At 35.8% G+C, this 13,581-nt stretch overlaps 1 protein-coding gene and 2 non-coding genes across 4 annotated transcripts; 2 read left to right on the top strand and 1 right to left on the bottom strand.

Moving 5' to 3' along the window:
* Positions 1-1,396, bottom strand: LOC111778403 (uncharacterized). 2 transcript variants are annotated; one of them, XM_023658210.2, is made up of 2 exons: positions 396-1,396; positions 1-240 (listed from the first exon to the last, which is right to left on the bottom strand). In XM_023658210.2, exon 1 carries the CDS (start codon positions 1,363-1,365, stop codon positions 421-423), a length of 945 nt encoding a protein of 314 aa, XP_023513978.2. In that variant the 5' UTR covers positions 1,366-1,396; the 3' UTR covers positions 1-240; positions 396-420. The 2 variants fall into 2 exon arrangements, with proteins under 2 accessions (XP_023513978.2, XP_023513970.2); XM_023658202.2 differs by having other exon boundaries at positions 1-235; positions 396-1,395.
* Positions 1,397-8,562: 7,166 nt separating this feature from the next.
* TRNAL-UAA (transfer RNA leucine (anticodon UAA)) lies at positions 8,563-8,645 on the top strand. Its single transcript has one exon. It is a non-coding gene; the product is annotated as a tRNA-Leu (tRNA).
* Positions 8,646-10,650: 2,005 nt separating this feature from the next.
* Positions 10,651-10,733, top strand: TRNAL-UAA (transfer RNA leucine (anticodon UAA)). Its single transcript has one exon. It is a non-coding gene; the product is annotated as a tRNA-Leu (tRNA).
* Positions 10,734-13,581: the final 2,848 nt, after the last annotated feature.

Raw genomic sequence — 13,581 nt, 5'->3', positions numbered from 1 at the left:
TTCGTGAAGACGTAAGTATAGATAAATAAAGCACAACCTTTGCTTTGAGCAAAAAAAGCTGAGCTGAGCTGAGCTCCGTTACAAGACAACCTAAGACAACATAGGATTGGAAGCAAATACATAGAATTTGAGAACGGATACATTAATATATGAAAAAGAACTTCACACTATGCTTCGGATCTTTCAAAGCGTCTTATTTTGAGTTCGACATATACTGTATGCTCACCTCATCTTCCTGCGCTACAGCAACATTAAACCCATGTTATTACTTGGACCAACTTTTTTAAGGAATTTTTTTTTTTTTTTTTTTTTCTTTATAAAATTAATATATATTATGGTATTATGTTAGTTATGCGGAGAAAAGACGACGTGATTTAGTGAAAGAATTAAATTACCTTGACGTGGAAGGGAATTTAGTTCCTAGTAGTGGGGAGGAGGTGGGGATGAGTAGTAATACACCGGTGGTGGTGGAGAGTGTACCGGTGGCGGGTAGTATACTTTCTTGGGTGGTGGTGGAGAGTACACGGGTGGAGGGTAGTATACCTTCTTGGGTGGTGGTGGAGAGTAGACGGGAGGTGGGTAGTAGACCTTCTTGGGTGGTGGGGGAGAGTAGACAGGAGGTGGGTAGTAGACCTTCTTGGGTGGTGGTGGAGGGTAGACTGGAGGTGGGTAGTATACCTTCTTGGGTGGTGGTGGAGAGTAAACAGGAGGCGGGTAGTAGACTTTCTTGGGTGGTGGGGGAGAGTAGACAGGTGGTGGGTAGTAGACCTTCTTCGGTGGTGGTGGAGAATGATAGACCGGAGGTGGGTAGTAGACCTTCTTGGGTGGTGGGGGAGAATGGTAAACTGGAGGCGGGTAGTACACCTTCTTGGGTGGTGGTGGAGAATGGTAGACTGGAGGCGGGTAGTACACCTTCTTGGGTGGTGGTGGAGAATGGTAGACTGGAGGCGGGTAGTACACCTTCTTGGGTGGTGGGGGAGAATGATAGACTGGAGGCGGGTAGTACACCTTCTTGGGTGGTGGAGGAGAGTAAACTGGAGGCGGGTAGTACACCTTCTTAGGTGGTGGTGGTGAGTAAACAGGAGGAGGGTAGTACACCTTCTTCGGTGGTGGAGGAGAATGGTAGACGGGAGGTGGGTAGTAGACCTTCTTAGGTGGTGGCGGAGAGTAAACAGGAGGCGGGTAATACACCTTCTTAGGTGGTGGCGGAGAATGGTAGACGGGAGGCGGATAGTCTACCTTCTTAGGAGGCGGGGGAGAGGCATAGACATAATTAGCATTGGTGGTTGATAGCAAGCTTAGGGAAAGAAGAGCCAGAAAGGCAGTACAAAGAAGAGGAGCCATTGAGGATCCCATTTTCCCCATCCTTGATGGATCACAACACCCTTCTTCCTCCCCTTTATATAGCTTTGTCCCTCAACCCCCACTTCACTCACTCCTTATTACTCATCTCCCATTTTAATTTAATTTAATAACACAAATCAAAATCATACACATATACACCTATTATTGTCGGTACATAACAAAAATAGTTAAAATAATAATATGCGTTCTCATCATGTTTCGACTAATTACAAACCCTCCACTAATATAAGATTTCACAATATTAAATATTGTAAACATATGGTTTACGAAAGGTGCTCGTAAAATATTGTAACAGCCCAAGTCTACTGTTAGTCAGTATTATACGCTTAGTCCTCTTACGTATCGTTAGGGAGTTTTTACACGTTTACAAGGAATGTTTCGTTCTCCTCTTTAACCGATGTAAGATCTCACAATCCACTTTCTGCTCAGTGTCTGGCTCTTGTTCCATTTGTAACAATCCAAACCGATCGCTAACAGATATTATCTACTTTAGCTCGTTACGTATCGTATCAGTCTCTTGAAAAAAAGTGCGTAGATTTAATAAGAAGGGTTAATGAGAGTGGGACCCGGCGGCTTGACTTTTGGTTCATCTAAAATTATAAAGGACGGGTCCAAGTTGTCGGGTAGGTTTCACATGTTTGCATGGCTTGGTTGGCGTTTACTTCTATTTGGTTTTTTTTCTGTGGGCTACAACTAGCCTTCTCTGCAAAACTTCTCACACCATTTCCTATTCCAACTCGTCCCGATCTAAATTGATCTAATTGTTCGGATTATAAATTTTTTGATTCGATAATGAATTTAATCTAACCCTCCGTAAATTTTTTGGATTAAATTAGTTCAAATTGTTCGAGTCATTTATTTAAATTTTTATTTTTTTTAATAAGAGTAAATTGTTGCCTTTCTAAAATATTTATTTATTTTTAAATAATGTATAATTAAATAGGTACAAAATGAAATTTGGCATTACATTTAATAATAACATGGGTAGACAAGTTGATTTAATTAGGTGAGATTTGTATATATGCATATCTTCCGTTATATATTTACATAATTTCACATACATTGAGCTATGCTTAAATTGGTCAGTTTTTCTTTTTAAAATTATGAATAATAATTTTTTTAATACAAAAGAGGACGAGGATTTGAACCTCTGATCTATTAATTATCTTGTATAAATATGAATATTTAAATTCATTTTAATATATATTAGTTCGATAACGATTTAATTTTTTGATCGAGAAAATGTGGATTTAATTAGGTAAGGAATTATTGAATTAAAGGTGGGAGTAGGTGAGAAATTTGGGTACGTAAGTAAGGATTGTCTTTGGTAGAAAAAATTGTTTAACTAAATCAATGATTTAGCCATCGCCATTATTAATACATACTTTTAAAATATATTAAAAAATGGAAATAAATTTATAAATATCTCCGAACGTTTAAAAGTTGTTATAAATAAGTTTCGTCACGTGAAATTGTCTGAAAGATTCGGTAACTTGTTGTAAGAGGCTAAATCTTAATTTACTATTGAGTAAACGATCGATCAAATTAGCTTGCATCCAATAGCATATCAACGTTTTAAATCTATTTATGCACGTACACGTAAAAAGTTATTTAAGTTTTGGAAGCAAATATATGAACCGACAAAAGATGTTCTAAATAAGTTTCTGCATGTACTACTAATGATTGAGATCTCGGGTTTTTCATGTCAACCTTCAAACATAATTAATAATTTAAAATTTAGAATTCACTTAGAGATCTAAAGAGAGTCACAAGAACAGTGAGATCTCACTTTTGTTGGAGAGGGAAACAATTCATTCTTAATAAAGACGGGAAAAACCATGAGATCGTGATGTCCCACATTGGTTGGAGAGGAGAACAAATCACCCTTTATAAGGGTGTGGAAACCTTCTCCCAACAGACGCGTTTTAAAGCCTTGAAAGGAAGCCCGAAAGGAAAAGCCCAAAAAGGACAATATCTGCTAGCAGTGGATCTGGGGCGTTACTCAATATAATCTGCTAACGAATTATTTCTAATAATCAAACTATATATATATATATTATTTTCCTGCCGTCAATATATAATATAATATTTGGTAATAATAAAATTTAGAAAAAACTCCATAAAATAATAATAATAATAATAATAATTGGTAGCGTAGAAAGTTGAAAATAATAATAATAATAATAAAATAAGTAAATAAAAGGAGTAGTTAAAGAATTGGTCAATTGTGTGTGACATTTAATATACAAAAATTGACATTTGGTGTCAATATATATTTCATATTCCAATAAATTATATTTTTTATTTTTCCATTATCTTATCCAAAAATTACCCCCAAACCTGACTCATCAAGGTCAAATTGGACATTATCATCATCATAATTATTATTCATAATTTATCAACTTATTCAAAATTTAAATTCATAATGATAAATCTCGATGTGATTATTGGCCTAACTTAATATTAAAAAGAAATTCCAATATATGTCATAATTTAGTGACTTATTTCGAGTTTGAATTAGTTATAATATCCATAATCATTTAATATTTGAAGAATATATTAGTGAGGGAATATATATTGTATATTTAAATCTAAATAGCACCAATTTTTTTTTTTCTTAAATATGTATTCTTTTGTTTGTAATAATATTTTCATATTTATTTATATTTTGATAATGAAGTTTAAAACAAGGTACATATGATAATATGTAAATTAAAATGATGGTTTTGGATGAAAGGATAGATTAACCAACAATGTGGGAAAAAATAAGCAATGAAGATTCAATTTCAACCTTAATTAATGGAAGTTTGGTAAATAAGATAGCGAAAGAGAATGACAAAAAATAAATAAATAAATAATAGACGTTCAGAGTGAATCACGGATAGACTTGATAAGCTAATAGACATTCATTGATCATAGAAGTGACTGTGATTTAGTGTAACGGCCCAAGTTCACTCCTAACAAATATTTTCATCTTTGGGTTTTCTTTTTTGGATTTTAAAATACGTCTATTAGGGAGAAATTTCACACAGAATGTTTCGCATGGAATCTTATATTGATAAATATTACACATCATACATACGAGGAAGTAGAAGGAATATTCCATGAAAACTTGTTTCAAATATAAGCCATTTCTAACACTAGAATGGAGGCGGCGGCACCACCGGAGGATCGATCGGCCACGCTCTCAACCGTGACGCCTTTACCGATGATTGAGCTATATATGTGCCCGTAATTTAACACTTAATATTTAATATTTAGAATCGTTCTAAGTATAGTTTCGCTCGAGAAAAGAAAATAGAATAAAGTATAATATTCCCGTTAACAAAGAAAAATTTCTCTCTATTCAAAGTGGGTTAAATAGACATCTCTATATGGGTTGTTAAGACATAGTATTATTGATACACGAGTATGAATGAAGCTAATGTTCAAGCAATACACGCTCGTTGCAAAAATATAAAACGACTAGGTTGTATGTCCATTGGTATAGGATTCTTTGAAAAAATGCAGGTTGACTCGGAGACCTGGGAATTTGGGTTAATAACGAATGAAGGGGAGCTCAAAGTGCTTTCTCGTCCGGTTGCTTATGTAGTGGTCGGACGATAGGAAGCTCACTAAGCTTCGCTTCCCTCCTTTCCCTTTTTCAGTAAAGTGGAAAGTTTGAACTTAGTAGTTGGTATTCTATAAGTGGCTTGTCGAGTCTATGAAGCTTTGTTTCTTGTAGTCGGCCTGTAATGTCTCCCTTCATTTGTTTGCATCCTTATAACTCAGAATGACGTTTGCCTTGATTTTTGTGAGATTCAACATCGGTTGGGGAAGAGAACGCAACATTCTTTATAATTGTGTAGAAATCTCTCCTTAACAGATACGTTTTAACAAGTTTGAGAGGAAAGCACAAAGAGGACAATATCTACCCACGTCCGAAGAGGACAATATCTACCCGCGTCGGACTTGGGCTACTACAACTTTAGTATTGAGTATTAAGCAGCTAAATTGATAAAGGGGAACAACCCTGTTAAGGATAGTTGACCGTTAGATATTTGCCTTACATTACGGGTTACCATATTTGCATTATAATTGAACTGTCAACTATCCTTAACAAACCCCCTCTTCTTTATAGTCGATGAAGGGACGAAGGCCCGACGAAAGACCTATGATTGATGGATGCAGCAACAAACATTAACGCATTGGTAAAACATTTAGCGATACACTAAACACTCGTTATTTTTTTTTTTTTTGTAATTAGATACTTTTATCAAACGAGCTCATGTAAGAAACATACGACAAAGATCAAATCGAACAAAAAAGGATCAAAACAAAGGCATTTTGAAAGAGATCAAGAGACAAACTACATAGTATATACTCAAAAAAACTCCCGACCAAGCGACAAGAATTAGCTAGAATGCCAAATTTGATTCAATAATTGGTTTAGAGTTCTTCAAATTCCATGCATGTTATCCCAAAACTTATCGAAAAGGAGGTGGTGGTGATGGAACGACGACCACCATTGGCCACGGAGCATTTACAAAAACCCTATCCAATTCTTCTTGTTTCTTAGCAACTCTCTTAAATATAGGTAAGAATTGTTTCATGGCTCTTGAGGAACGTATATGAAGGTGACTTCGAAGATGGTCGTGTGGCCTTTGCGACGGCGGTGGTGATGGCGAAGCGTCGTCGGAGTTTGCGGTGGCGGTCGAGGGCAAAGTAATTAGAAAGAGAGACCATAAGAGTAAAGAAGCAAAGAGAATAGAAGCCATTGAAGAAGAAGATGGCTTCATTTTGGTTTATGAACCAAAGATTGGGGTCCCTTCTTTATATATCAATGATTTTGGGAGGTTCAATGGGTGAGGACTAGAAGTCAAGATGGGTAGAATAGTCACTGGTTCATAGGCAGCGTATTAGAATAGGACATTGAGTTCTTGTTGGTATTAAATTCTTATTTTCAAATGGAACACCCATTCAATTGACTTCAACTTAAACGTCCTAACTTGACCACCATTGCTTCTACGATTGTGAGATCCGATTGTAACGGTTCAAATCCACCGCTCAGCTGATATTATCCTATTTGGACTTTTCATTTCGGGTTTTCTCTCAAAGTTTTTAAAATACCCTTACAAAAAACGCTTCGTTTTCTAGTACGGATGCTTCGTTTTCTTTCTTCAATCTATGTGGGACCTTCCAATCCACCTCATTCGAGGTCCAGCGTCCTTGTTGGCACACCGCCTCATGTCAACCCCTTTGGGGCTTAGCCTCTTCAATGAAAAATTTCCGGTGTCTGGCTCTTACACCATTTGTAACAGTCTAAGTCCACCACTAGCCGATATTGTATTCTTTTCGTTTGGGATTCCCCCTCAAAGTTTTTAAAACTCGTTTGACAGGGAGAGATTTTCACACTCTTATAGAAGATGTTTCGTTCTCCTCCCCAACTAATGATGGATTTTATAATTCACCCCTCTTTGGGGCCAGCGTCCTTGTTGGCACACCGCCTTGTGTTCACCCCCTTTCGGGGTTCAGCCTTCTTGTTTGCACATCCGCCTCGTGTCTGGCTCTAATACCATTTGTAACAACCGAAGGCTACCACTAGCAAATATTATCCTTTTTGGACTTTCCCTTTCGAGCTTTCTAAGGTTTTAAAACGCGTCTACTAAGAAGAGATTTCCACGCCCTTATAAAAAATATTTAGTTCTCCTTCCCAACCGATGTGGGATCTCACATTGGTGCTTAGAGAACCATGATCGATCAACTATCACTGCGTTAATTCTTCAATTTGATTTCCGTATTAATTATTTAATATTAAAAATTTGTATAATTTTATTAAAATAATCAATTATTTATATTGATGGTTAAATAGTCTCAAAAACCTAAAATTTAAGACAAACTATTTATAATAATGAAAATTAAATTGGTTAAAAATATTTCAATAAATTATTTAATTTTTAGGCAACTTAGAAAGCAAAATAGTAGTAGAACAATTGAAATTAAACTTTCGGGAGCCCTTACGTCGATTATGCATAAACATTAGACACAGTCATAGAATATATCTAGAACGGGGCGGCGGCGAATGTGGGAGGTTGGGAGCCCATGGTACTTGACGGATGGACGACGACGATGGCAACGATGAGAACGTTTCACATAACGATGACGAAACAATACTTTTGTGACAAAGAAACAGAATTGAATAACAATGAAGGTTTTTGATGGGAGAAGAGTGGACAATAAAAGATGCTGCTAAAATGACCAAAACAAGAGCAGCCATTGAAGGCTTCATTGCTGGGTGTGTTGTGTTTTAGTGTAGTTTTCATAGACTTTATATAGTGCCACACCACACCACACCAACCACTTAGGGGTACCAGCTTCATATTTCTCTAATAATATTAAGAGCTCCAACAATAACCTAAGTTTCTCTCCACGTTCTCTCGTCTATTATCTTAGAAGTTGATGTTTGGTTAAATTATAATTTTAAATTTCAACGTTCGATGTTGGGGTTGATGCGATTAAAACGACTTCATGATAGTACAAATATTGTTTGATCGCTATCCAACTTGGTTAGAAAGGCGGTAATGACAATCGTTAAATTATACCAACAATTTGTGATTGTTTTTCCTTTCAAACCCTTTCACGGCAGTTAGATAGACATCATTCAAAAATTTAAATATTTTTTTTTAGTAAGCTAACTTAAAGATGGTAGGACAAAGTCTGAGATCTCGTATTCGTGGGAGAATGAATCATTTCTTCCGATAGATATTTTAAAATTATGAGACTGACAATAATACATAATGGACCAAAGCGAACAATATCGATCGTTATTTTCTTTTTGTTCAATTAGTTTTTGTTAATTTAGATATAAAGTTTGTTTAATTAAAATACTTAAACGAAAGGAATTTAATCACAAAATAATAATTTTTTTATTGAATGCATGTACGATAAAATTAATATTTTATAACGAGTAGACATATATAAACATTTCTAAATTATTTTTGAAATTGAAAGACATTAAAGTATTGAATAAAAAATTTGACGTGTCAATGACTTTAATATTTATTTGGATTAAGTCTTAAAATAACGATATTCATACCTGTCGATTTTATACAACTGTCTAATTTTATGGATTTAAATTATTATTTCTTTCATTATAATGTGTATTTGACATATTTTAAATATTTAATTAACTAATTTAATTTTTTTTGAAACAAATTGGCTGGTTTGCCCGAGAGGTTAAGGGGGAAGACTTAAGATCTTTTGCACATAAGTGCGCGTGGGTTCGAACCCCACAGCCAGCACTTTTTGATATTTCAATTCATGCCACATTGGATAAGATAAGATAAGATAAAGTTTCATTCTTATAAATTTGCCAGCACTTTTTGATATTTCAATTCATGCCACATTGGATAAGATAAGATAAAGTTTCATTCTTATAAATTTGCCAGCACTTTTTGATGCCACATTGGATAAGATAAAGTTTCATTCTTATAAATTTTGGGTGGATTACAATTTAGAGTAATTTTAGACATAATGGTTAATTATGGTCATAAAGTATGAATGTTACGACTCTTGGAATGCCTTTAATAGTTTCATTTTGAGGTATAAAGCCGGACTCTTGGAATGCTTTTTATTTATATATTTACATAATGGTTAATTATGGTCATAAAGTATGAATGTTACGACTCTTGGAATGCCTTTAATAGTTTCATTTTGAGGTATAAAGCCGGACTCTTGGAATGCTTTTTATTTATATATTTACATAATGGTTAATTATGGTCATAAAGTATGAATGTTACGACTCTTGGAATGCCTTTAATAGTTTCATTTTGAGGTATAAAGCCGGACTCTTGGAATGCCTTTAATAGTTTCATTTTGAGGTATAAAGCCGTGTATGTTGTATTTGTAAGTAATTTGAAAAATATAGTAGAAGAAGCATTTGTGCTTTCTTTAGCCAATGACTAGGTTTTTTTTTGCAATTCTATATAGTTTAGGTTGCACGTAGAATCATTCAAGCTCGACATGAACCATCATGCTTGTGGAGTGATTCGAATCTCAAGCAAGTGTTCTTATCTTGAGATATTTGATCAACCAGAATCATTCAAACTAGACATGATCGATCTTGTTTGTGGAGTGGTTCGAATCTCAAACAATATTCTTCCTTGAGATATTCGATCAACAAGGTAATCCGAATCTTACTCCCTTTTTATGATTCCTTATCATATGAAGTGAGCTCACGCCTCCCAAGTACATAAAGTCATCTTCATTGGGGGTGTGACCTCTCCCTTATCTCATCCAGCTAATGGACTGTACAACGTGGATCTCTCGTTTCTCATGCGAAACGACTAGATTGAGTCGGGTTTCGTTATGTCGACTTGTGTAAGATTTGTTCAAGATAGGCATGCCTCTAACTCAATGAAGGTGCATTAAATGAGCACAAGTACCCTTTTTATGTTGGTAAGTGAACAAAAATATTATTTATTTATATGAAATTTTTATTACATTTAGCATTTAATTTTTAAAACACAATAACAATAGAACAATTTAGATTTGGGAAGTCCTTACTTTGATGATGCATAAACATTAGACACAGTCATATAACATATCTAGAACGGGGGCGGTGGCGATTGTGGGAGGTATCTGGAATCCCATGGTGATCGACTAATGGGTGGCAACGATGCCAACGACGAGGACGTTTCACTTGACGATGGCGTACGAGTATTTTTTATGGGAAAAGAGTGGACAACGAGAGATGCTGCTAAAATGGTCAAAACGAGAGAAGCCATTGAAGGCTTCATTTTGGATGTGTTGTATTTTAATGGGTTTTCATAGACTTTATTAATGTTTGGTTAAAGTATAGTTTTAAGTTTGAACGTTTGATGTTTGGTTTGATTCGATCAAAAAGGCTTCATACTAGTACAAAGATTGTTTCTCGACTTATATACTTATAATCTCTTCATTTTTTTAGGTAAATGTGAGACTTTGATCGTGTTTCGAATATTATATTCGATGTGGTTGATGTGTTTTAAAACTATGAGGTTGATGACGATACGTAACGAATTATTTAGGCTGCAGATAGTATGTTGGGGTGGATTGTGAATAGAATAATGATTAAAACGTCATTTCAAATGGAAGAACAAATCAACTATGTATTCAACTATGATTATTCTATTTTTCTTCGATTAATTTTTGTTCATTAAGACGTTGAATTGATCATAAGGTTTGTTTAATTAAAATACGAATTAGTGGATACGACAACTTATATTTAATTAAGTTTACCTTAAATTAATTTGGGAAAGTATATGAGCTGGTTTGCCCGAGAGGTTAAGGGGGAAGACTTAAGATCTTCTGCATATAAGTGCGCGTGGGTTCAAACCCCACAGCCAGCATTTGCATTTATTATCGTAAATACTATGTTTTTTCACAACTCGGAACGCTCTAGTACCGTCTTTTCAATAATCTATTTTTTAGAAAGCAAATTTAGTATTCAATATTTATTTAATTTGGTTTGGTGGAGAGGTTAAGGGTTAAGATCTTGTGCATGTAACTAGGTGTGGTTTGAACCCCACAGCCAGCACACTCGGACAATGACTAAAATTAAGATGGAATAAGGAAGTTGATACTCATAATATGGGTTAGTGGATAGCGATGGGTGAATGTAATGTTGTGCAGCAGCACCCAATTGTGATGCCACATGTATGATGCAAAAATAGAGTACAAGTATTAGAAAGGAGGTGGCCGCGATTTACGGCTGAACCCCTTTGGCCCGGGGCTCTCCACCGTGACTTCGCTGTATAACGTTTCATAGACGGCGGTGCTGAGCGATTCGGCCACGGAGGAGGAGGAGAAGACTGACTATGGTGTGCAGCAAATTTTGAGGGCAAATTCTAAAGGAGCAATGCCACGAGAAGGAAGAACAGAAGGAAGAGCTTATGAGACCCCATTTCGTATTGAAAGCTTGGCATCTCATCACACCTACATTGTATATGAAAACTTCAAAAGTTTGAATTTTTTTTTGTCCCTTATTTATGAATTTGAGTCAAATTTGGGTAGCTTCAAGGACAGAGGGATGGAGTGATGGTTGGTGAAATAAATTGTTTTTTTTTTTTTAAGAATGTAGAAAAAAAATGGATACCTTTAGTCAAAAGTCAATTCAAGGGCAAAATGGTCATTTTTTCCCTCACACTATAGCCGTCAAAGTTCGATTTTGATCTAAGATCTTGATCAGAATCGTATATTTCAGTCAAGAATCAAGGCGTTTCATGGTATAAAGTTTTGGGTAATCCAAAACCTATCTTGCGAGTCAAGACCTGAGTTTTTGTTACGTTCACCTATGAAGGATTTTCTATAAGATTCGTGAAGGAACTTGGTGGAGATCTCGATTTGGAAACAGAGTCTCGAAAGTTTAACCAAGAACAATAAGAGAGAGTAATTACATACTTTGAATGCTCGAAATTCATCTTATGGTTGGTATGTAATTTCGAGAAATTCATTCGATCCGACCTGCAATTCAAACCCAAACCAACTCGAACCCAACAGATGATCTAATAATTGTTATTACAAGAAACATTAGCTAAATCAAGAAATACAACACGTATAGATAAAGAAATTCAAAATCACCGAGGAAGAAGCCAACAGATCTGAGTATTAAAATTTTACGTCACATATATCATCACGTTGTGGATGTCAATAGTAGCGTGCTTAGAAAGGAGGTGGAGGCGATTGCCCGACGAAATTGGGTGGCCAAGGATCGCGTTTACGTAACTTAGACAAGCGACTTGGTTGGTGAAGGAGATGGATAATGAAGATATGATGCACTAAATTGTGATAGCAGATTCAAAGAGACCAATGCAATGACAAGGGAGAACACCAATGGACAACCCATGTTCTTCACTTTCTCATCCATATGGCCTCTCCCACTTATTAATATACAAGTTTCCCTAAAGCTTTGAAAATTTCAAGATTAGAACTCGGAAAAGTTTAGGGTATAAAATTCAAGGTTACTTGTCAATACCAAAAACGATACAAAATTCAAAATGATTCATCCCGATATAAATGTAATCCACTAACCAAAACGATGGACTTAACAACTCTGTGGAATTGTATTGCATAGTCGACTATCGAGAAGACTGATCCACGAAGGTACTTTAGTTGGTATAGTTTGGAGAATGGTCAATTATTCACTTAGATAGGGTCTTGAGGAACGTATATGAAGGTGACTTAGAAGATGATTGTGTGGCCTTTTCGACAGTGGTGGAGGAGATCTCCGTCGTTAAAAAGTTCCTTCGAGCTGTTCTCCAAACATTCATGTAGATTGTTACCTCTGTCGAGCAGTTCAGTGACCTCAAGAACATGTCGGTTGAGGAGGTCATTGGTCGTCTTAAGATCCATGAGGAGAGATCTCGTGGCTACGAGGACAAAGAGGAGGACAAATACCTCTTACTCACACATGAGGAGTGGCTTGCATGGACGAAAAAGAATGATGCAGTTAACTCTTCTTTTCAGGTATGAGAGGACGTGGTAACCATAACAACGAAAACAGAGGTTGTGAACGTGGTCACAAACATGGTCGTGGATATGGTGATAGAGGAGATCGTGACAATACCTCACAAATCCACGACTTGTTCGATTAAGTAGATATTTTGTGGATGAAAATTCGTGCATTGTAACTCAGAGGACCATTGCTTCCACAACCGTGACATCTTTCTTCATGGAGGGAGAAAATGAATGCTCGAGATTGGTGCTTAGACAACCATGATTGATTAACTAGAACGCCCTCATCACAGGCTCCGTAAGTTTTCATGCATCATTACGAATGGCTAAATAAACTCAAAAATCTAAATTTTAATTTAATTGGTTAAAATTATTTGAATCCATAATCAAACAAAAATATATTTATTTATGTAAAATTCTTAATTGCATTTAACACAAAATACATAGTTTAATTGTTAGGAAACACAACAGTAGTCGAACAATTGAAATTAAACTTCAGGAAGCCCTTACGTTGATTATGCATAAACATCAGACACAATCATATGTCTAGAACGGAGGCGGGGGCGACTGTGGGAGGTATATGGGAGACCATGGATCTTGAAGGATGGTCCGTGACGATAGCAACGATGACGACGTTACACTTGACGATGGCAATGGCCGAAGAGTATTTTTGTGATGAAGAGATGACATTGAATAATAATGAAGGTTTCTTATGGGAAAAGATTGGACCATGAGAGATGCTGC

The sequence above is a fragment of the Cucurbita pepo genome, chromosome 1, assembly GCF_057944985.1.
Source record: "Cucurbita pepo subsp. pepo isolate OVF chromosome 1, ASM5794498v1, whole genome shotgun sequence".
Classification (NCBI taxonomy): domain Eukaryota; kingdom Viridiplantae; phylum Streptophyta; class Magnoliopsida; order Cucurbitales; family Cucurbitaceae; genus Cucurbita; species Cucurbita pepo.
This window is presented reverse-complemented; position numbering and strand designations above follow the sequence as displayed.

Coding starts and splice junctions, on each gene's coding strand:
- LOC111778403 (XM_023658210.2), bottom strand. CDS start 1,365: ATGGGGAAAATGGGATCCTCAATGGCTCCTCTTCTTTGTACTGCCTTT.